This window comes from Epinephelus fuscoguttatus, linkage group LG20, assembly GCF_011397635.1.
Source record: "Epinephelus fuscoguttatus linkage group LG20, E.fuscoguttatus.final_Chr_v1".
Classification (NCBI taxonomy): domain Eukaryota; kingdom Metazoa; phylum Chordata; class Actinopteri; order Perciformes; family Serranidae; genus Epinephelus; species Epinephelus fuscoguttatus.
The window spans coordinates 10660793-10685858 of record NC_064771.1 but is presented as its reverse complement, the minus strand read 5'-3'; the positions used below and the strand labels follow the sequence as shown (position 1 = coordinate 10685858).

Below are 25066 nucleotides of genomic sequence, written 5' to 3'. Positions count from 1 at the left end.
GATGTTTGTGTTGCAGGATGAGATAGATTGGATGAGAAATGGTGACAGATGGAGTGATAAATGCAGAAATCATGGATTGAGATCTGTTAAGCTTGGAAAAGAGAGATGAAGTGGGAGAAAGTGGACAGCTTTGACCGTTATTAGCTCCCAGGTTGACAGGGGCAAGATGGATGGAATAGGAGAGATGTCAGGAAGGTAGCTGAATTGATCGGTGAGGTAAATGAAAGGACACATTGTCTCCTTAGTGGAAGATTCTACACTGATGGGGATACAGGCCGTTATAAAGGAGCAATGGAACTGGGAACATACACATGGTGAGAGGAGAATCTAAGAATAACCCCCTTGAGGCTCAGATTAGTCTACACTTTATCTAGAAAGCTAGTGAAGTATGGACAGAGAAGCGGTTTAGATCGTGAGATGAAAACATGAATGATTTCATCCGTCTTGCTCCTGTAATGAAGGGCATATTCGCCTCACCTGCCAAGTACTTCACAGAGCCGGTTAATGCTCATTTCGTACAGGGCAGTAATCAAGTTGTTTTATGCCTGTCTTTATCTTCGCAATCAATCAGACTATCTCTATACAGCTTATTTCTCCATTTGCCACAGGCTGTGATTAGATGATAGAGCCACTAACCACAGCTGACGAAAAAAAATACTGCAGTTATTTTAGAAAACGGAAGCATTCAAAAGGCAATGAATCGTCCTCAGGAAAGACTGAAACTCTATTTATTTTGTGCTTTACACAGCAAAGGGACAGACCTTATCAGCAGCATCCTCAAGCTCATTTTTAAATTGTGTGTCTCCTGTAAATAAAACATTTAATTTACTCTGTGTAGGACTGTGGGTCCAAGATAAAAATTCAAAACATCACAAAAATGTACACACTTCATATTCATATTATGCTTAAGAGCTGCCATATCTCTCCATGCAGCTTTTGGTGGGATCAGTCTTCTTGTTCTCTGCTCTCTGCACATACACTGCAACTATTAAGTATTTGTATTAAGTTAGTTTGGTCTTTATGCTCTAGCACATTTTATTAAAAACAAATCAGTGACTATAAACAGGATCATAGGCTCATAATAACTAGTATTATTAATTTGTGAGTTTATCTTTATGACACTAACATGAACATTATAGATTCAGATACACCATAAACCTAAATGTAGGACTGACATTTTTAGTTTGCTAATGGAATAATTATTTGTAATTTTTCAAGGAAAATTACTAAAAAAAATATAATATCTTCCGTATCATTTTAGACTATTAATTGCTGTTGACAACTTGGCCTTTAAAAAAATTAGGATGAGCAATTTTCGCTATTTTGATAGTTCATAGCTCAAACATCTATTTCTTTGCAATTTTTAGCGAGTCTCTTCGTGCTGTTGTTTCATTTAACATATTTAAATGTAACATTGGCATTTTCTTTTTTAGCTTTAGCTACAGCTCACCCAAATATAAAAGAATAAAAACGTATATTTTCTCTTCCCTACAGTGCTATTTATCAATCTAGACAGATTTCCAGAAATCATGACCTGGTTACACAAGATAATCCACAGACCTTGTTGTGAGCACTTTCATGGAAGAACTATATATTTTATATTGAGCTTCACCTGCGCAGAAGGAACTGTGCATCTACAATGGAGGCTAGGCTCCTGCTTGAGGTGTAAACATTAATGGCATTCTTCTCAGCTGAGCTGTAACGTTAGCTAGCTCAGTGGTGCTAGGTGAGCTAGCATGTAGATGCATGCTTCCTTCATGCATGGCGATACGGTAGCAGGTGTAGTTTGGTAGAAAGCAGATATTTCCAACTTGAAACTGCTCAGAACAAGGTCTGTATTATCTTGAGTAACTGGGTCATGCTTTCTGGAAAGAGGCATTGCTGTTGAGTTCTTCAAATATTTTTTGGGGGGGGTTTTGAACACCACAAGCCAAGTGTCATGTAGTTCCTTTTATTTGAGAACATGCAGACTCTTTTTGGCTGATGTCTCCATAACTTGGCAACTCACACCAAAACAATCTAGATTGATAAATAGCACCACAGGTAAGAGGGTGAATATGTATTTTTGATTTTGCGGTGAGTCGTTCCTTTTGGCATTGCCCCCGTCTGACCTTTTCAGCCCTAAGCCAGGGCATAAAGGTCTCTCTAACAGCAATGTGTGGTTCAGCCACATATTAATTTCAACCAGGTACAATAGAAGATTTGCAATCATGTGGAGCTTGCTTGCCACTAGGGTTGCTCATTGCTTCTGATTTTGGGATTTCTGATACACAAATTTTAATATGGATTCCAAAAACAACACTTTCTTTCAGTAAGTTTCTTTGGGAAACATACATTGAGAAAAATAATAGTAATTTACATTTGAAATGTTGGTACTTGCTTTACCTAACGAATAAGAAGACAAAACTTCAAATTTGATCAGCGTTACGATACCACCTTTCTTTATAGTTTTGATACTCAGTGTGTCAATTATATTTCACTTAGTACCAAAAATGTATTGAGGTTTGACACCAGTTAGCATTTAACAGTAGTAGCACAGCCTATTTTTCTGCACACAACACAGTTTACAATTCTGCTGAATGTAGCATCTCAAGGAAGATCTTAACCTTGTTTACCTTGCACCTGATTACTTGGTATATACTCTCATACCATACCTTACATTCCACTGTATGTAAAACTAGACAGTTATGAAGCCATTAAATAACTCAGTGCTGGTTTCTAATATTGAACCTTCAAATTCAGCTGGGTAATGACTGATTGCTGAATTGATAATGCTGTGACATGCATCTAGATGATTGCCTGAAGCACTGTGGGATCAGAGCACCCATGAAGAGAGTCCTTAATGATGAGAGCATTTTGAGATAGTGTCGAGAGCAGTTTGATTAAGCAGCTACTTTGTAATGCCTGTCTTCCTGTTTATTTAAGACAAGGATAATTAAAATGGAAGAATGGTTAATTCTGTTTGTTGCAAGGAGAAATAGACCATATATTGGAAAAAGTCCTCCTGATACTTCTGTCTTTCCAAGGTTGAGTAACTGATCTATGTGACATTAACCCCAATCTAACAATAGAAATCATAACAGAACTGGAAAAAAGTTAAGGCAATTATTTCCAATCCATTTTGGCAGAAATAGTTCAATCACCCACCTACTATGCGGTCAACGACTCACATTGTGACCTTAAAAACTCTGAAACCAAGAGCTGACACGTGACCCCTACGACTCTGCAAGGGTTCCCAACCACACAGAGTTTAAAGCCTGCAACTCCATACCAGTCATTTAGAACTGAAGAAGCTTCTTGGATGAGAGGTGAAACGTCTTCAAGAAACGCAAGCAAGTCTAGTTGCCTATGATATAGCATTTACGATTACCATGACCTGGATGACTGAGAATCTTCACCGACATATTTCTATAATTACATTTATTTAATTAGTAATGTGTATTGCAGTTATTGAATTTTAAGATATTTGCAAAGTTCATTCCAATGGTCCACACTCTATATGAAGGCACTAACTAGAACCATATAGGGTTTGTCAGCTTGGCCTGATAGGATAATCCCTCTTGGTTCCTGGTAGAACATTTATGGTACCTGTGTGGTACCCTTTCAGAGGGTTTTACCCAGAACCCAACCTAAAGGGTTATACCAAGAACCATCTGTGGAGGCAGGGTTCAACGCTAAGGTTTTTTTTCACTTGCCCGGTCGGGCAAGTTGGTCAGAGATCTACTTGCCTGAAGTCAGTTTTTACTTGCCCTATAAAAACTGTTTAATTTAAGCGGCTATCAAATAACAAAGACTGCAGTTATTTTTATATTATGTAATCTTTATTCATACTGTATTTATTAATCAAAACAACATATGTCATGTATTGTAGCTTAATTCCTACACAAATATGACAGTGTCAGGGCTTAAAGTGAAAAATTTGTCAATCGTTCTCCGTCTATAATTTTGTGCCCTACTTGAGCCATGCCCACCTCTATTTATTTTTCACCCCTGTCTCCAGTTCTTCTGTATTAACACCGGGTTTAATATATTTTGCTTCCATCTCTCTGCCCTGTTCTACTCTACTTCAACGCTACTTAGCTCTCTCTCTACTCTGCCAGTAGACTACCACATCCACCTGTTGCAAAAAAACGCACACAGCAGTGTTTCCCCTAGGATGGAGTTGTACCAGCGGAGGTGAAGCACACGCATGAAAAATAATTTTCACATGTGTGAAACTTTTTTGTATGCTTGCAAAGCACAGCCTGCTGGAATGTTTCTATGTATCTACTGGCACCAGAAGGGCTCTTTTGGACTAAGTACATACAATACATTTGTGCACAGTAATGAGCAGGCGAAATGTCTGTCTAGCTTACATATGAGATGTCTCAAGATTTAGGAACATACAATTGTATTGAATATAATAACAGTAAAGTCACTTGACATGCTGCTGTTTTGTGCAATGACCTATTTAAGTGTTGGAAGATGGTATTTACGTGACAATGCCTGAATGCAACTCAAGCTCAGCATGAGTGCCATGCTATGCTGCTCGTCTGTGCGTAACAGCAGTCTGTTGATGGTTATTTAGGCTACACACTGTCCATAACAATAACTTTGTCAGCTGACAAACTGCGCCGGGCGCGGGGTCAGGTTTGGTCAGGAAAATGTGGCCCGAGCCGCTCTAGCGTGATCACCTGTGTGTGTGGCGGAACTCCGCCGTGCGCAATACAGAGTACAGAGGAGAACTGTTAACGCTTGACCATGTAGAGACAGAACTGTCACGATGACATAACACCATAAATAGTATATTGTTACGTTATTATATGAAGCGTCCGTCGCGCAAAATAATATCAATGGGGGCTGTGGGCAGGACATTGTTACACAGCTGTGCCTGTGACTTCAGGCAGAGAGACCGCTGCATCAGAGCCGAAGCAGCACGTTTTAAAATACATTTATTTTATCAATTAGTTATTAACTTTTACTATTTTTAGCAACTTGCCCGATTGGGCAAGTGAGTTGTTAGTTTACATGCCCGACCTTGAGTTTTACTTGCCCCGGGCAATCGGGCAATCCTTATTGTTGAGCCCTGTGTGGAGGTCTGACCCAGAACCCTCTATGAGAGGTTCTACAGGGAACTCTCTCTGGGTGTTCAATCCAGAACCTTTCCACCCTTTAAGGATGTTAACAAGAACCTACCAAGGGGTGAAACCTTTTATATTTCAAGGGTTTCATCTAGAGCCCACCCAGGAGGTTCTGTTGAGAAACTGTTTTATTTCACTAATTATAGTTTCAGTTTAACAGGTTAGCCTGGGGCCCAGGAAACCATGTCCAGCAGCCTTGGATTTCATGAGGCTCATAAAGGGCCGGGGCTGATGTGGTTCAGCACAACCCATAACACCCATGGTTCACAATCATATTTTAGGGAGTGAAGATTTTGTGAAGTAATTTCAGCCTTTGCTATTTTAATGGTGCTGTGGATCTCAGCTCTTACCAGGATGTGCAGTGGCAGAGTGGACAGTATCTCTGCACAACAACCAATTAACATAGTGCCTATTCAATATGGGTACGCATTTAACCATTGTATTGCATAAAATGATGGTAAAGATGTCGACTATGGCAGAACACAAGTAAAATTAGTTGATTAAGGGGATCCAGGTATATCTACATTTAAAAATGCCATTTGAAACATGGGAAAACATTAGCTCCTTTTCCACAAACATTTCCAGGAACATTTATTTCCAGAAATTTATTTACCTGGGTAAAAGAATTCCTGGTAATCTGTGTGGTTTGCTTTTCCACCACACCTCAAAGTTCCAGAAAATTTATTCACATCAGGCTGATGACGTAGATGATTCGGTGTGTGCCCTATATTTAGCGCCGCCAGCTTGTTGGCTGGTAACATGATTTGAAGGTACGATCTTTTAACACCCATGCTTTCAGCAATCCTTGAAGAACCCTTTTTTCAAAACAAGAGTCTTCAGAAACAAATGGTTCTGGAGAGGACCTCAGCCCTTCAGGAAAAACCCTTTTGGAGACCTTATTTCTGAGAGTGTAGTGGTTGGTTGATTTCGAGAACCCCTCACTTACTTTTCCTTCGATTTTTTTCCTATTTGTGTGACAGGGTTGTTATTTATTCATGAACAGGATGGAGTGTATACAGACACGCTATCGGCTCTGTGAATGACTCGAAATATTTCAGTATGGACCAAAGTGGAAGACCAATCGACCCACCAACAGTCACACTGAGAGATTTTTCCTATGACTTTTCTCTCATGCCTGTTGTATATTCAGTAGCTGTACAGTGCAGTACAAATTCAGGCGTGAGGAGGATCCTGTGTTTTGTTTTGTCTGCTGCCTTACATATTATTTATGGCTGGAGCTACCTGTGTGGGTGCCTGCAAATCTCATTTTCCCAAGCGAGAACTTAAAAGACACAATTCACTCTGGCAATTTTTTTAGACAACAAGGTCAGGGTGTTGAAATAAAGTAAAAAAAATAGCAATAATGATAACTAAACCCATTTCTGACTGCAGTTTTTGTACAGTTTTCCCCTAAATGCCAGATGCTAATACATGCATATGCTTTAGAATTCCAGCTCGGTTCACATGTTCTTGTGATAACAGGGATATTTCTCAGGCACAATGCTCCATATCTCAGTTGCAAAAGGGTTAGTGTTTGGCCCTGAGTGAGACAGCGAAGCAGTAATTGGGTGCTGGCATCGGTGTTAGACAGGTGTTTCAATAGCCTTGGGACTGCTGAATTGAGACTTAATGAGTGAGACTAGAGATTGTGAAATGGACCTGGGGTTTGGCTGCTGGAAATGCAAATTAGAGAGAGAAACCATAAAGGAAGAAAGAAAAAAGTACTTTGCTGATAGTGGAACGGAAAAAGAGGAACAGAGAATAGTGGCAATAAATTCACAGTAGGAGTTGAGAGATTGAAACAAATAGAATATACCACCATTGTGTCTCAGGTGAATTAAATAAGACTTACTTATTGACCTTGAAATCCTCAAATAGTGTGATCAGCATCTATACCCATCCCTACAAAATTGTTTTTTGAATAGCAGGCCGCAAGCTCTATGCTCTCAGAAAGCTGGGATAAGAAAGATTAGATTGTCTCTCTTTGTCCTCTTGTATCACAGACCGGCATAGTTGATATGAGTTTTCTATGCGGGGTTAAGTAATGTCATGTTGTTATAGCATTTATGTTCAAATATTTCAAACTGTTCTCTCTCATTGCCATGTGGAGCCGTCAGCATGTGAAATTGCCTATTGCTGTTTTGAACCCCACAGTATAAATCACAGTCACCCATATTTCTAGAATGATTTTCTCTATTTCAGCCATAATTTTTGAAACCATTCCTTTTGTCTTTGGAAAAAACAACAACAACAAAAACGAATGCCTGACACGAAAAATTCTACATCAGACTGGCCTTTCTAAAACCTTTTGTTTGAATTTAGAGGCATCTGAGCTGAACATTCATGTCCCAGTCAATGACTAACCATCTTGTGTAAGCATTTACAAAAAGCAAAATCAGTTATCTTTCATCATTTGTTATGAACACTTCTGTAAGATGATTAATTTTATTTCTTTGTCCACTTCCAGCAGTCAGGACAATTGGTGTCCTGAAGTAGATATAATTATTAGAACTGTTGAACCTGCAAACCTCCTTTCTTTACTGTTAGTGATGTTTGTATTTTGTATTGTTAGCACAGCTAGTGGTGCTAACAGAGTTTACAATGCTTAAGGAGTTTTGCAGCTCAAAATGAAGCAACTTGCTCAACAGGGCTACCCGAAGGGACACCGCAGCAACAGTGTTCCACCACTGGCATGGCATTACTAGCTGTAATCGCCAATTGAGTTATGCTGCTAGTAAGCTCCCACTTTGCCTGGGTGATATGCAGCACAGCGAGGCCAAGGCTAATTTTAGCTAAACAGTGGAGACGGCAGGGTGGGTGGTGGGCACTACAATATGTTTCTGCATGTTGATGCTGACATTTACACCAAAAAACATTAAAATTTCACCACTTCTAAAATAATAGGGCAATTAAAAGTGATTTTAAAGCTCTTAGAGTCAGTGGAGCACTGGGCTTAGAGGAAAGGCCTCTTATATTCAACATCATTTTGTGTCTCTTTTTTTTCCCTTTTAAAAATGAACTGGTTAGTCATTGTTTCATGGCTGTCAGGCTGTTGAAAATGAAATTAGCCAAAACTGACATTGCTACTTCAAAAAGAGCCAGGCTAGTTGTTCACCCCAATTCCAGTTTTTATGCTAAGCTAAGTACAGACACTAGAGTGGTATTGAACCTCTCATCCAACTCTCGGCAAGACAGCAAATAAGGTTTTTTCCTAAAATGTTGATCTTTTGCTTAAAAGTGAATAACACTGCTCTATTTTGTGAAAATACTGTAAGCGGGCGATGACTTCATGTCAAAGTTGATCTCATTTCATTTTCTGTAGGTACATGTCTGAATAGTAGTAATAGTAATCCTGGAATTTAACTACTCAGACAATTCTGAACAAGACCTTGGTTTGCCATACAGAGTATACTATACTTGCAAAGTTGTGTCTGTGTATATAAATTTTGTGCACCTTTGGGGCATGGCAGCTGTAACAGCAGTGTGTCAAACTGCTCATACCATGTATGCTCTGGATTTTTGCTAATTAACATGTAGATGGCTCCCCACCTTGACCCAATTGGCACAGAAGTACATGATGTTCTCCGGATTGCAGAATTGCACCCTTGATTGGTAGACGATGGAAAGTGAATGTGAAGAGAGCTGGTGTGGAAGATAAAAATAATTGCCTCAAGAGTGTTCTTTTCCATGATTATAGGTTATGTGTAAGTGCGGCTAGGTATGATTTAAAGTTGAGCAAATGAGCAAAGTCTTACAAGTTGTAAGTTAACACAGAGGGCTACTACTACTTTATGGGGATCATCAGTATGGATGGAACCAGTTGCTATTTTTGACTAGCCACTTTGCTTGGATAACATTACCTTTTAGAACTAAAAACTAAGTGAAGTGGAGCAGTATTGAATGGAAACAATTTTAATTAGGCTGCTTTGTTGTAAGTAGCATGAGTACAGGTAGGCCTCTAAAACCAGTGTTCCCATTAAGTCAGTTTCCAGCCATGTGCTTTGAGAAATAAATTGACATCAATTTAATGGCAAAAAATTCCTCCTACTCTGGTAAAGGTTTAACGGATTCGAAAAATCAGTTGATGCACTAATTGGTTGGTTTGAAAGCCTAGATGTGGAAGCATATTTCAGTGAGTGGTACAGGACTGAAACATGTCGCTCCAAGCAGCATGTAAATGGACATGCACAGTTGTCGTTAGGATATGTTGAAGTGCTTTTTTTAATACTTGTGCAAACAAGAATGTATTTTCTGTTTCTTTTTTCCAATCCATCTCACAACAGAAGGCTGGAACAACCAGTCAGCTTATTGATGCTGCCAGCGTGTTGTTGAGATGTGGGGAGGTGTGTGCGCCGGCTCCTCTGTGAATCTTTACAGCCCACAGTTAGCCATAACACACTATTATAGATCTGCAGAGATGTTTAAGTGTACCGATGCAGACGTATAAATTCAGCCGTAGAGGGAATATATCTACAGTACAGAAACATAAAAAATACAGTATGTCCACAACAACACTGCAAAAAAGAAACAGATGGAATGATTGGAAATATACTTTTATTTTTCATGCCAGTGACAGTCGCCTGTGGAGGCATTATGCTTTTGGGTTGTCTCTCCATCCATCCATGCCATTCTAAAGAACACAATATCTCAGAAATGCCTTTAAGGAATTTCTTCAAATGCTTCAAATTCTTCCTTCAAACTGAAGGATGGACTGATATGGTTTTAGTGGTTAAAAGTCAAAGCTTAGGGTCACTGTGACCTTACACCAGTCCCATTCTTGTCAATGTGATATTTCAGGAATGCCTTGAGGAAAAAAATTGGCACAGACATCCACTTGGACATAGATGTACTGATTGGATTTTGATGGCCAAAGGTCAAGGTCACTGTGAACCTGTTTTGGCCATAACTCAAGTATTCATACAGTTTTCTATCCAAAAGGTCAAAGGTCAACTTCAGTGTGATGTCATAATGCCCCGCAAAAACACTTTTGTGGCCATTACTCAGCGCCATAACTTGGGAACAGAAGGGGAGACATTTGGTCAGATACTGAATTGGTGACACCAATCTTTGGAGTCTACCTTGAAATGTTGCTGATTGTAAAAAGCTTCTTCAAGATATGTGTAAAGCATACAAATTTTAGAATTTGTAGCTTCTTTCAGCAACATCCATATTTGCATCGCCTGCATTCATGGTTTCATATGAGCCTGGACAAACATGGACGAACACTGCAACTTGACTGGTTGGTGGAGGCATACAACCGCAAGGTGGTATTGGGGGTGTTGACTAACTGAACTCGTGTTAGTGGTGCTTTTGTTGTACTTGTACTGTAGTACATTTCATAGAAGTATATTTCTAATATCTGAAACCCCCCCCATGTTTATAGATGGGGTGGGCGAAACATTAGAAACACATCAACGTAGTAGTCACGTACAATTCCACTTAAAAATAAAATCTTGCGAGCTAGAATAGATATGATACCTGATATTGTGCTGTAGTTCTGTATGCTACATATTTATGTTCATTAATGTTATTGCTGCAGTAATACATTGCAATAGTGTTATATAATGTTATTGCAATATTCCCCACACAGATTCTTAGCTAAGTTCAGTTTTGAGTTTCTTTTTGGCTTCTCTGTGATAGCTTTGTCCTACTTCTGTTGCCAGTGGAGAGATGAAGAAGCCAAATAAAGACAAAGAAATAAAGTTAATATTCTACCCATCCTGTCTTTTGAATCCAGCTTATTACTCTACTCCCTCTCCTTGCTTATTGCCTCATGCAGCCAACTTAGGGATTAAGTGGGAAAGTGGATACACATTCAGATCAAGTGAACTGTAAATGTAAGTGCAAATTGTTCTTTGGTATTAATATAAAAGTAGCATGAGTTCCCGCTGGGGTAAAAGACTAAGAAACTCTGAGTGTCAAGACAGGTTATACTGTAGATGGAAATAAAGATGGGGTCATTTGTCCTCTGTAGGCATGATGAGGACTTGATTGCTGCCAGGTTTTGACAATTCAACATGAATAAGACTGGAATGAAACTGTTAAGTTTTCCATAATTCACAACTCAAAGTTCCATTTTGAGTTGCAATCAACTTTGGCAGTCTTACACTGTCTGACTGACAAAGCTGACTGGATTTGGTGCTAGAGGTGCATTACTTTTGAGTGCTGGAGCTGGCTGCAGCCTAACAATGCACCTCCATTACTTTTGATTGGCAGGGCTGAACACACACTTGTGTTTCGCATTCCCAGTGCTGATACAGTGTCAGGAGGCAGCTATGTGAGAAGCTGAACTCAAACAGAATAAAGAATGGCATATGGCAAATTTCTGTGATAAACAATAGAAGCTGCAGTTGCGTTGCGTGCATAACACAAAGCTTGAAAACACACACTAATGTGATCAGACATAGAGAACCCTCCCCTCTCTATTTGGACCTTGACAGCTGACACAAACCAGACCAGGCTTTGAAGTGAAAGGTGGGATTAATTACCTGAGAATGCTGAATAAACTACACACATACAAAGACGTAGCACCCACATCGGAACATGGACACACACATGTAAACTAGGGAAAGTTTAAACTTTTTTGTTTACAGGGCAGGAAACAATGTTCATTGGCGGTAAGACGAAACACATTACTGTATTTTACTATATATCAGAAATGTTTTGAATTCACTAGAGGCTTTTTTTTTTAGATCAATTAGACTTCAGCCAGATCAAATTGCTTTCACCTCTGCACATTGCTATTTAGTGGGAAATCTGCAAAACATTAAGCCTCATGCAAGAACATTTTTGTATTATCTAAACATACAATTTTCTTGAGGGTTGTTTGTTCCAAGTCAGATTCACCCAACTCTCGCAATGGCCACCTGTCAAGTCAAGACAGAGGACAGCGAACATATAACAAATGGACCAAAAACTATTCTAAAATACTACAGGTATTTTTCAACCTGGATCCAATTTTTCCATGTTTCTGTGTCTAAGTGTCAAATGCGATCAACAGTTTTTGAAATTGGCCCAGTATTGAGTGATACCCCTGCAGACAGCAACAGAAAAACGTGCTGCAGTGTAACCACTTGGGGCATGTACGCATTGTCAATTTACATCTGCTAAAAGTACTTGTGTTTGCCACTGACAGGCTCAGGTTAAAAAGATACTTTTCGTTTAACCAGAAACAGCTACAAATTTGAATCGCCAATCCCACCAAACTCCATCTCAATGGACAGTAATTTAATCAGCGTAAAACACACTTAATTTAAAGGTGATGGGAACTAAATAAAACTCTGTTCCAACAATTATCAGCTGTAGTTTGGTTGAACCAAACCCTTAATTCACCCAGGTAGATGTGAAAATAAGCTGTCTCTATTGACGCTAAAGTAACTGTTTATTTAAATGCAGTCTGGTGGAATTGGTGATGCCATTTTCAGGTCTGTCTCTGGTTAAACAAAAAGGGTCTTACTCTTTAACAAAAGCTCTATCTCTGTAGGGATCTTTTTCCAAATGTTGCCAGACACAGAATAATAACCTGAGCCTGTCAGTGGCAAAAACAAGCCCTTATAGTGGATAGAAATTTACAGTGCAAACATGCCCAGAGTGGTTACAGTGCAGGCTGTTTTGCTGCTGCCTCTCACTCAGTACTGGAATAATTTGAAAAGATGATATTCCTATCAGTCACTTAGACACAAAACTCAGGAAAATAAGGTCCAGGTTGAAAAATACAGAACTTTACCTTTCATATCTTCTTATGATTTCGGGCTGTACAATGACATAAACAAAGAAAGAATGGTTTGACATGGAGTTACAATGGGAGGTGGTCAAGGGGTCAAGACAGACATAGAGAATAATATAGCCTACAGTAGGTGATGTAACACATTTATTAGGTTATGAGAGTTTTTGTTACATCTACCATGCCAGAATATGCCAATAAAATCATCTAGTGAAAAAAACATGAATTGTGCATTCAGTATATTTACGTTGTTTTCATTTAGTTGATTCCAGTATCTTATTTAAACTCTAAATTCATTCATATTACAGGTTTCGAATTCTTAATTCAAACAAGTGTATTTTCCTTGTAGTGACACACAGGCTTTCTGTATATGACTTGTACGACAGCATCTTTGATGACTGAATCACTCATATTTTGCTCGTGCCCAAGAGAAAATTCAAAATATGAGGAAATATTTCAATCGCTTGTACGTGCAGCTGAAGAATAATTGTGTTTATACCAGGGGTTCCTGCGTAAGGCCCAATAGATATTTCAAAAACTGTAAAACATCCCCTTCAGATCGGCTCAGTTACAGTATTTATTTTTGAACTAACTTGTTTACACTGAACATTTCCTTCTGCATAATAATAATTTGTAATTAGGCTGCCATATTTCTGTGTTTGAAGGCACATGAGAAACTGCAGCTATGAAACACATATTAATTTCCCATCTTTTTTTCCCCCATCTCCCTTCTCAGGTAATGCTGGCTGCCTCCTATTGGTCTTTGCTGGCACCGGCGATCGAGATGGCGGAGGATTCTGGGAAGTACGGCTCATTTGCTTTCTTGCCTGTGGCTGTGGGATTCACACTCGGGGCAGCCTTTGTTTATTTCGCTGACCTTGCCATGCCCCTGCTGGTAAGAACTCTATCATTCTCTGTACTGAAGACTACAATCACAGTGTTTGCAGTGGTACGTGAGCACTGACTGTAGCAGGTGCACAGCTGTGTCGACTGTGGTGGATTATTTAGAGAACTGAAAGGAAAATACTCATCAATACACTTATTGAATGTACAGCAGCAAATGAACAAAAAGAACAAAGTGACTCCTCAGGGTTACATATCAGTTGTAGTCATATTGAGGGCATAACCTCTCTGAGAAGTTTGTGGAAACAATTGGATGTTGCCTGACGTTAGAGTTATTGCTACACTGAAAAACGTTTTTTGTTCAGCTTTGACTTCAGCTGCTGGTTGATCGATGGAAAACAAGAGAATTAGTCTTGGCGTCATGTCAGTAAAATGTGTTTTAGAGGATTAATTAATAAAGGGGGATCTGCTGCAGTAACCTGTAACTTTAGATGATAACTTCTGAATGCCTTTATTCTACATAGCCCTTGCTCTTTGCATATTGTTAAGCTTTGTGAGTCAAGGCAGAGCCAAGTGAGCAAGTTGCATAATTATTCACAACACATAAGAAATGCCTAGATTAGGTATAAAGTAACATCTTAGTGTCTGAGTCCATTAGTAACCCAGTGATTTGTAAAAATGTTCTACATTTGTACGTTTGTATTTTTCTAACTAGTATAGGGGATGATGGGAAAATTATCATAAGAAGCCTTTCATTTATAAAACGAACTAACCTGAAAGAAGTGCAAAAGTCTGAAATCATAATTGGATAAATTGAGACCTCACCCTGACTTCTATTCCATTTTGTTCCAGACTACCGTGTTATCTTATCATGTTTTTTTGTCCCTTAAAAACTCAAATTAGAAAGTTCCTTTCAAAGTCTGAACACTTTTCACTTTTCTGGCTGTGATTAGTATGTAATTGTATGGGCCTTTTTTAGGACTCCGCTCAAAGAAAATATGAGGGAATCAGAACGCTGTAGTATTAATCAAAATTACTGCAAAAGCTGTCTAGGTGTATGATGGCTTCTTCTGTGTGAGCATCCCATAATGTCTGAAAGAGGAAACAGCTTAAAATGAAGTACTTGAGTTCCGAAGTAGAGCTGATCATTTTAGAGCCTCTTAATATTTAGATGCTACCAGGCATGTAGAACTCAAATCCAGTCTTGAGTCCTCCCCCCAGACATTTTTAATCTTGGACTTGGCACTCTCTGCCCCTGGTCTTGACTCTTAAGTCTCTGGTTTTTGTGTCAGTAGTAGAGCAAATATCTAGTCATTTTTGTACTGTAGGATGAATTCTCTCCCTTCCGTCTCTCAATTTGCTGCCTGCTTGTCAAGATAAAAACTTACGAGCAGGCCTGGCCTGCAAGCTAAGGACCAAAAACTCGATCAGTTAGTCTATGGATGTTGTTTTTGATTGATATTTTGGATAAAGGTAACAAAAATTGCTTTTTGTTGTTTGATATTAGATGAGTGACTATGTATATATAGATAGGTATCCAGTAATCTCAAGATAGAAACTTTTTTTCCATTGAACCAACCAATTACATTATCTGCAACTCATTCAAAAGCACATGCCCCATACACAGCACTGTCAACCCTTATAAATTGGTGCACATGATGGCAGGAAACATCAGATATCTTCAAACTTTAAGGTCTAAATGCAGTTCCTGAGGGTTCCTGGTTCGATCCCAGGTGTGGGAGCCCTTTTGTGAGGAGTTTGCATGTTCTCCCCATGTCAGCGTGGGTTTTCTCCGGGTACTCTGGCGTCCTCCCACAGTCCAAAGACATGCAGATTGGGGATCTGTGAGTGTGAATGATTGTCTGTCTCTATGTGTCTGCGATAGTCTGGCGACATATCCAGGGTGTATCCTGCCTCTCGCCCAATGTCACCTGGGATAGGCTCCAGCCCCCCCGCGACCCTCAAGAGGATAAGTGGCTAGAAAATGGATGGATGGATTATTCAGTGACATTTAGCAGGATAGCTCCAGGGTTGGGAACATTGGTCTGTTGGTCAGTCTGTCTGTTGGTTGATCTACCACTTTGGTCCAGACTGAAAGATATCCACAACTACTGGATGGATTGCTATGAAATTTGGTACTCTGGTGACTCTGGTGATCCTTGACGTTTCACCTAGCTTTAGTTTATGGCCAAATACCTGCAAAAGTAATGACATTCTCACCAGACTCAGCTGTAGGCTACTTTGTGTTGAGTGCTAATTAGCTAATGTTAGCATGCTAACATGCAAAGCACAGCTATGCCTAAATACAGTCTGTCCTCCAAAGTATGACCACATAGGTCATATTAAGAAGCAGTATTTATTCACATTCATTGTTAGCAGTGACCGCTTGTGGTGTAGTAATTGAATTGGGAGCAAAGGGGGAAGTCAGGCAATGTAGTATAAGGGGCAACAAACTTCGCTTATGGTGGGAGGGAGGGGAGGCGGATGGGTCACACAAACCAGGGTTGGAAATTAGCACCAGCCACGACTCAAATGCTGATAAACTATGCCTGCAACTGTTAGATTTTCTTAAACAACCAGCCAAAATAAAAAAAAAGATTATCTATTGAGTGGCCACAGTGGCAGGTGGACAAAAAAGTTAATTTCCAACCCTGACACAAAGAAAAGACTTACATCTAAGAGACCATGTCCTGTGTGAAACCAAAAGGGAATATTGAGTTATTTTACCAACATAATGTAGAATGTGAGATTCATTAAATTATATTAGTAACAAACACTTACTTTAAGCCAAACAATGACATTTTTCTAAAATTAACAATGTAGTTTTGGTGCAACTGCGACCGTTTCAAAACATATTCAGAACTGCAAGCATTCACAGCCAAATCCAAGCTATTCAGTTGTAGATGCACTAATTTAGGAAACACTCATGTGGATGTTATTAGAAGGTAAGAACGTATGACCTATGTGGTAAAATGGGTTGGAGGACTTGTTGAAAGACACCCTCACAGAGCTGCCAGCATGGCTGTAGACTCTTAGTCTTGTTTTGATTTAAAAGTTAAATATATTGAGTCTGAAAAATATCAAAAAACGCCTCAATCCCACTATTTGCAATATGCTATGTGCTACAATTAAGTGTACAATTTTACCTGTAGGACACGATCTGTAGCGCAGTTTCTGTAATTTGCTTTTTTTTTTTTCCTTCTTCTTTTTCTTGGACTTGGTCCCGGAGCTGTTTGGACTTGTCCGGGACTAAATGGTTTTGACTACAGCCCTGAATTCTACAGGATCAGTGCCACTTATGGTCAGTTCACTTTGAAAAATGAGGCAAGGTTATTATTATTTTAATAGGATTATCTGTGCTGCCCTGCTCAGCACATAATATATTTTGATTCATGACCCTTTGGCAGGTGAATGAGAAAGTTAACTGATTGTGATTATATTTCAATATTTAAAGAGGTGTACAAGTCTTGAATAACAAAAAGCTGAATCCTATAGTTAAAGATTTTGTAAGAGAAGAAGAAGCAGAAAAAAAGGAAGAATTGTTTCATTAATCTGCAGCAGAAAATAATAATAATTGTCTTTGTAAAATAGAAAGTCATCATCATAGTGTTGCACACATCAACAATATCTGATGAATCAATCAGAACATCATCAGAGCCTTGTTCTGACCTGAGTTTAACAGAACAGGGAAGGGTAGAGACGGGACACAGAGAGACAGAAATGCGATGCAGCCGCTGCAGTTGAAGTAGCAGAGAACAGCTGTTGCCTTAAGCTCCTGCAGTCACACCAGGACAACAGCAATGACACGAATTACATATGAAGGAGTGGCTGACACATCACCATCATGCACACTCATACAAGATGACACACAGTCATATAAACACAGTGTACTGAGGAAGATGGGCAGTGAAGGAGGAGGATGATACATCCTGTCTATACATAGACAAGCTGGTGCAAACATATGTGATGTAAGCATGTTTGTGGTTTTTGTACGGGTTCAGTCTGTTGGGATTAGTGCCGGTCGCTGGTGACGTCCTACTGATAAGGGTGTAGGTTACCTTTCTGCTCTGATTCACATTATGAGTTTTGAACACTATGGACTGGTTTGAGCTAATTTTGCCATTCTGTAATGGGTGTGCATGTGTAGAGATGTAACATTTGGGCAGTTATATTTGCCTTTTCTGGGGGCATTTGTTTTTGGGTTGTTCATTGGTCCATCTGTACCATTTTTGTGAATGTGACATCTCAAGAACATCATGAGGGAGTTTCCTCTAATTTGGCACAAATGTCCACTTGGACTTTTTTTGCGCTAACTCAATACCTCATATGCTAATTATAACAAAATTTCACTCAAATGTGTAATAGGATACATTGAAGAAGCAATGACATCTTTTTTCCTAAAGGTCACAGGTCAGCTTCACTGTGACATCATAATGTGCTTCAAAAACACTTTTCTGGCCATTATTCAACACCCTAACTCAGACACACAAGAGGAGACATTTGGTGAGATCCTGAAGTGGTGACACTAATCGTGGATGTCCATTTTGAAACTGTGCTGATTATATAGTTTCTGTGGTGCCAGGTTGAAGATGTGTGTGAAGCATCCATGTTTTAGAATGTGTAGCTTCTTTGCAGTAGCAGCCATATTTGTAGCATCTGTCATGGCTACATATGAGTTTGGACAAGACATCGATGTAAGAGGTGTTTATTCTAGATTGAATTATTCGAAACTAATAAAACGTCTTTATTCATTTTGAGTTCATAAAAAGATTAGTTGATTCCACTTAACTGCCAAATGATGTTAACAGTGTACAACGATGGCAACTCGGCCTTTAAAGTGGTGGCTAAATCTGCGATTGCCATCAAAGTAAATGTTCATAAATTAGTTTAGAAATCATAAAAATGAATAACTTTGTAAGCTATGAGATATCTACAAACTTCTATATCATACTCTTATCCGTACCTCTTATAATTATATATTCTTTACATCTGTAATGAATCACAATTTCCCCTTGGGGATCAATAAAGTATTTCTGATTTTGATTCTGATTCTTCACTCAGAAAAAACAGAATTACTTTTCTTTTTAATCAATTTATTTAGACTAACCTTTTCTTTTTATGGAGGTTTAAATACAATTGTGTATCATTACTTGATTATTTGATTAAGGCAGGTGGATAAAATGCTATTTTACTTTTATATTTTCTGAACATGCGTTTGTGTATGAACATTCTGTCTCACCAGGTATTTGCTTGTAATTGTCAGTCATAATCACATGGTAGAACTTGGTCCTGCCACCCTTTGCTGCGGTCTAATATCTTAAGCCACTCCTCTTATTTCAAGCTTTCTTGAAAATAGCTTTCTTCCAAAAAAAGAAATGTTTGTCACCAAAGAGACTGTGATGAAAACTTAAGACCAAAAAGGAGGCACTCTCTGCTTTGCAACACAGATTAGACACTCACTTTCAGCTGCACTACAAGTCTACTTAGCCTTAAAAGTAGCCATTGAGATCTAATCCAGTCATTTGCTGCCTCTCCACTCAACTCAGCAGGCGGTAATTGGGAGGCTGACCTCTATGGCCTAAAACCACCAATGCTGCACTTCTGTACCTGCACTCTGTTGGTAGTCTGAGGCAGAGGGGATGCTCTGAAAAGTGATCTGTATCAGCAGCGATGGACAAACAAACCAGTCTTGAAGCAATTAAGCTTTCCAGCAAATTGTGTCGAATAGGTTTTATTTCTGAAGGCTTAAAGCCTTCACAGGGGGCACATGCTGCTCAAAGCGATTTACAACAGGCAAGCAATTGTGGAAGAAATTGCGGGGTCAGTTAAGTAATGATGAGCAAATAAAGAAAATTGACCTACACGGAACATCATGACACTATAGTGAAGCCTCAGAACCTGACAATCCTAAAATTAAGTGTCTCATATATTGTATTATTGTTATACACTTAAGTGTATTTTTTTGACTGTCAGATGTGGTTATAACCCAGTTGTTTGTTGGTACAATTAAAAGTAAGTGTGGAGAAATAGTGCTAGGAACGTGCTTCGTAAATATGCTTGTGTAGCAGCTCACGGGACGGTGAGCAATGGAGGGACAGGCACAATGAGACATTTTTTCATTGTAATTCTAAATCTTTCTGACTTTTTTCTGTTTAACTTTTTCATATGAGTGTTCCAAGTTGGATTCACCAAACTTTTTTAACTGCACAAACTCGTCATAAATTGCTAATGTCAGCCATAGACTGGAAAAATAATGGACATGGCTACCATGACATCAGCCATTGGTTTGTTGTCACCTGTTGTGAAGCCCCGAGTTTGGCATTTTAGACATCGCCATCTTGGTGTTTTGGAGCCAGAGGTGATTAGATTTGGGTGAGAGGCTGGCGTTGTGGAGGTGCGAAGGGTGGCTCTGACTGAGAAGCTGAGTACACTGTCATTAGACAACCTGCCACTCAAAGAAGCCTGCCCCGTAATTATGTATAACTTTAAGCCTTAATAAAATATAAATGGGTGAGTCATAAAAAAATTCACCCCTGTACAGTACAGAGGGAAAATTAGCTGTAGAGACCAAAACTGTTTTTTGTACCAGGCTGTAAACACGTTTATTTCTGCTGCAGAGTTTAGCACTTTAACATGGGGGTCTGTGGGGATCGACTCTCTTCTGGAGCCAGCCTCAAGTGTCCATTCAAGGAACTGCAGTTTTTGTCACTTTTGTGTTGGCTTCGTTTTTCAGCCTCAGAGTTTGCAAGTTGGTTTCAGCCTGATGAACATTAAATTTGATGCCAATAAAATGCCATACAGGCTGCCTGTTCCACTCCATTTGTGCGCAGTCAGTTAAACAATTAGCGAAGGAAATGAATACAGCTGACAATGATGTGTCATCAGCGCAGTTCACTGTAACAGAAGCAAAGAGAGAATGGTCATTTATTTTGTATTCATTTTACATTACTAACTTTAATTTGGGTTTGGTAACATTGGTAAACACAATCAGAAGGCATTAGGATTCTCAAGTCAAACAAGTGCTCCTCCCTTCGTGAACAAAGGTAGACTAAGTGTACTTGACTTGAACAATGGGTCTTTTCCACTTGTGATTTCCTTTGTGCCCACAAGAAAATTGGTGAATGCAACAAGCTTTCTTATATATAACATGACATGTTAATTTGTTTACTTGCATCAGGCCCAATATCTTGGACTACATATCCATCAGTTGTGAGGGTTTGCACTCTATCAAATGTTCACTTTTCCGTATCAGTCATGATAAGTGTGAAGAAAGTCTTTAAATGCAATGTTTATATTGTTCTATTAAAAAAGAGAGTTTTAGTGTAAGCTGTGTAGTAGTGTTGAAGCCTGTCTCAAAGCTTCTGTATCACCTATACCATCTCCTACAATTGAAAACCCAGTTGTCTTTGCCGTATATAACTGGGATGGGAGAGCTTTGCCAGCATTCTATCTATTTCTTTCTTCGCTCTTTCTGTAACTGGATTCAGAATATCTTGGTATACTTTACCTTCAACTACCCATAACTGGATGCTTTTTTGGCACTCTAGTAAGACAAGAACTTTGACTCCCAGCAAACCACAAGAATGGCAATGCTATAGACAAGATAGATGTTGCTATCTCTTCTAAATCAACGTCTTCCCAATATCAATCGACATTGTAGCTTGTTTTACTTTGTGCTGTTCCACTCTTAAAAACACTGGCACAACAAGTAAATTGGCATGGCTACACATCAGAGTGGACTAAAAATGACATTAGATTCAGGTTGATACTTTGGTGTCTAGTAAGTGGTTAGGGAAAAATGGAATCCCTCTCCTCCGCAGGAATTGGTTAGGGTGGACGCAGTGTCAGACTGAAGATGGAAACGGAGTGGAACGAGTTGACATTTTCTCAGGAAACTGCATTTCTGCAGTAAGTGTGAAAAAAAGTCTGGGAACATTCACATTTTTCACCATTTTATTGGAAGTTATCTTTTTGCTATTTGGTCTCAAGCTAGCAGACTAATATTACACATCCTCATTGACTGCTTTTCTTTGCTACCTCATATCATTCTTGTCATTTAATCTGTCATGCCCCTCATTTTTCAGTGTCATTTCATTTCATTTTCTTTTGAATTTCCCACTATGTCACTCATCCACATCTCTGCTTTATTCCTTGATCCTCTAATTCCTCCCCAGCCCTGCTTCCTTTTCAATTCTCCACATATTCCACCTCTTGTTCGTCTTTTTCTCCTTCTGCCCTTTCATTCGTTGGTGCCATGGTGACAGCAGTAGAAAACGTCAGGCTGTGATAATGGCTCGCACAAAATCAACTGGGACCATAGGGGGGGTCTTCCACACACAGCGGGGGGCCATCAGTGTTTGGACAGCTGCTGGTGCCACTTTTACTGGCTCCTCAACAAACACTGGGACTGAATGAGAAGAACGATTGAGGAAGGGCAAGATGGACAGAGAGGGAGAGCTGGGGTTGACAGGGAGAGAAAGATGGAAGCGATAAGGCAACGGACACAGGGGAAGATGAGAGAGGGAGAGAGGTTGGCAGAGTGCAGGAAGGAGCTCAGAGAGCTTCCCAGCTTGGTGATGAAAACCAAGTAACCATGACACTGTGTAATGGTTCCAATAAGACATTTTATCACCACTCCTATTTCCCATCTTTCTTCCCACATATCTCTATCTTGCTACCCCTCACACTAAAGGGCATTATATTATACTTAAATTGTCTTCAATACAGTAGTTTTTGTTTTGGAACCATGTCATGGCGATTGAACTCGTATATTTAAAATGCAGGGGGGAGAATTTTTGTTCCAACAACAAAATATGAGCTGGAGTATTGAAAGCCCAAAAGCATCACACCTGGTAAGGTAATTGCTGAGCAGTTGGTTTTAAAGCCCAACTTGCAGGTTGGAGACCATGGTGAATAAATGTATAGGGAAATGATGTAGAAACTCGATTAAAAGAAAAAACACAAAAACATATACACACTACAGTGACTTTTGGGGTCGTTTTTGTAAAAGAATTTTGCTTCCGCATCTACAAACCCACTAACCGGAAGTGACGTAGCGTAAGGGAGTCCAGTCGAGTTTCGATTGAGTGTAACATTAATAAACATGGATCCCAGTACTAGTTTTGAGACTGAAGAGGTTGAAATGTACATTCATGTGCATGTGACGGCCCACAGGCTTATAATTATGAGCCTGCTAGGCGTCCAAGAGACCAGGAACAGATCAGGGTTAGGAGAAATAACGGCCACAGGAGAGAAATAGAGCTGGGGTGTGAGGAGAACCAGTGGAGAACTGGGCAGGTGTCTTGGTGAGCGACCAGCATTAGCTAACAACAGCTAACGCTGTGTTCACATCACAACATTAAGTTTGGTTATAACAAAGCTACCAATAGTTCTGCCAATATTAGATAACTAATACTACTTACCCATAACAGAAACTAATGCGCAAATATCAGCTTGTATCAGACGTATCTTGCTATGCGTGTTATAACTCTGCATTACGGTGTATTGACGTCCGCAGGGGGGTGAGAGAGAGAGAGCGAGAGAGAGAGAGAGAGAGAGAGAGAGAGAGAGATACGAAGATTTCCTGATAATTTTTTGTATGATAGGTGCTTGTGTGGGAACTGCCAGCCCATGTCCTCAGCTGTGGAGAGTATGTGCTGCAGGGAGGTGGATGCCTTCTGGGCTCTGGTGGAGAATCTGACCCCCAGACAGGCATAATAATAATAATAATCCTCCTGTCCAAAATGAGCGCTGCACGCCACCGCGTTTTTGGTCGCAGATGAAGCTGTGAAATCGCGCCTCTTCACCTGCACAAAACGCACCCAGGCACGAAAACTAACTCCACTCCTTTTTTCTGTCCGGAAAACGGTGCACTCGATGTCCTGACAGACTCGAGTTTGTGCAACCTGCACAAACACAATAATTCGGTATAATCACAAATGGTGAAATGCACTGTTCACAACCGAAAAAATACTAACTCACAAGTTTACTACCCTCAGACTCACTACCACCTACTGCGCATTGGACAGAGGCAGGGTCGAGGACGCAGAGTCCCTCTTGTGACGCAGTATCAGGTGATGTTGAAAAAAAAAATGTTTTTAGAAGAGGAGCTAAAAAGAGCCACTTTTTCCTCTGAATTTGTGCCCTTATGTCATGTAAACCATAATAAATTCTGAATTAACTTCTCATATGGTAATTTTCAGACAAGGTTATGTATATATTTTTAAAAAAATTTAACCTGCAAGTTGCACTTTAATATTAGATGGATGGAGTAGGTACAATGTACCAATCAATTTGTCCTCAGCATATTGACTTTCATGAATTCATGGAAAACGCTTAATTCCCTGGTGCTATTTCTCAGCTGTAAACGTCCTATTTATGATGTCAGAAATTACAGTAATTTAACATGACAATCACAGGAACCAGCACAATGTACCTGGTTAAGTGTGCCTCAACAATGCAGGCAAACCAAAGCACACCACTTACACTCCACTTACACCACTTACACTATACTCGATAATCTCATAATGCCAATCACAGTGAAAACAATAAAATGGGTTACCAAGTGGAGGGGAAGGGTGTAAGGTAGAAAGAAATATATAAAATGTACAATACCACAAATATGTTTCCCCTTTCATAGTGATGCCTGATATTACAGTATTAGTATATAATGCAGCATTTATTGCATGTCTGTTTGTCCTGGAAGAGGTATCTCTCCCTTTTTGCTCTTCTGGGGAATCTCCCTTTCTTCCTTCTTTCCTCATGAGAGTTTTTTTTTATGTGTGGAGTTTTTCCTTATCTAACTCAATGGTCTGAAAAGGCTTTTACACTGAAAGCTCAAGTTTGACATTGTGCTAAGAAAGGCCATTTCAGATTGGGGGAGCATTGCACATTCTGTTGATCAATTCAGTTCAATTAAATTAAACTGAACCTCGACCCCAAATATGCTGACCTCAACCATGCACGTCCAATGGGACAGGAGGAGGAAGCAATGGCCGTAAAAATATTACAGTAAACTAGAATAATGGAAACATTCTCAGTGTTCTATAACCCCACTCTCTGTTCCTACTGGGATTTGAGTAAAAAGTCTCAAGGATGGCAGAAAATATCAGGACGAGGATACCAGTTTGGAAAAGGACAGGTGATAGCGGGCCTAGCTGTTGCAGGTTTAAGTGGTTTTGGGAAGCAAGAGTAGTGTTCCTTAGAAAAATAGATGGAGATAGAGAGAGGGATGTAGAGAGCGTAATGAAAGAGAGGGAGAAAATAAAAGAAACAGGGAGACTGTTCCATTTTCACTTATTCTTTTCAAACTCTCACTTGCGCTCCTTAGATAATATGTGTGAAGATACAGTGTTTGCTTGTATTTGCAGAGACTTTAATG

The 25066-nt window shown here is 39.5% G+C and overlaps 1 protein-coding gene across 2 annotated transcripts in view; it reads left to right on the top strand.

The window, feature by feature from the left end:
- The window catches only part of LOC125881043 (zinc transporter ZIP11-like), a 188318-nt gene that overhangs the window by 29138 nt on the left and 134114 nt on the right, over positions 1-25066 (top strand). For both annotated transcript variants that reach the window (XM_049563952.1, XM_049563950.1), the window contains exon 4: positions 13580-13738. In XM_049563952.1, coding sequence (XP_049419909.1) covers positions 13580-13738 — 159 coding nt within the window. The remainder of the gene's footprint in view (positions 1-13579; positions 13739-25066) is intronic.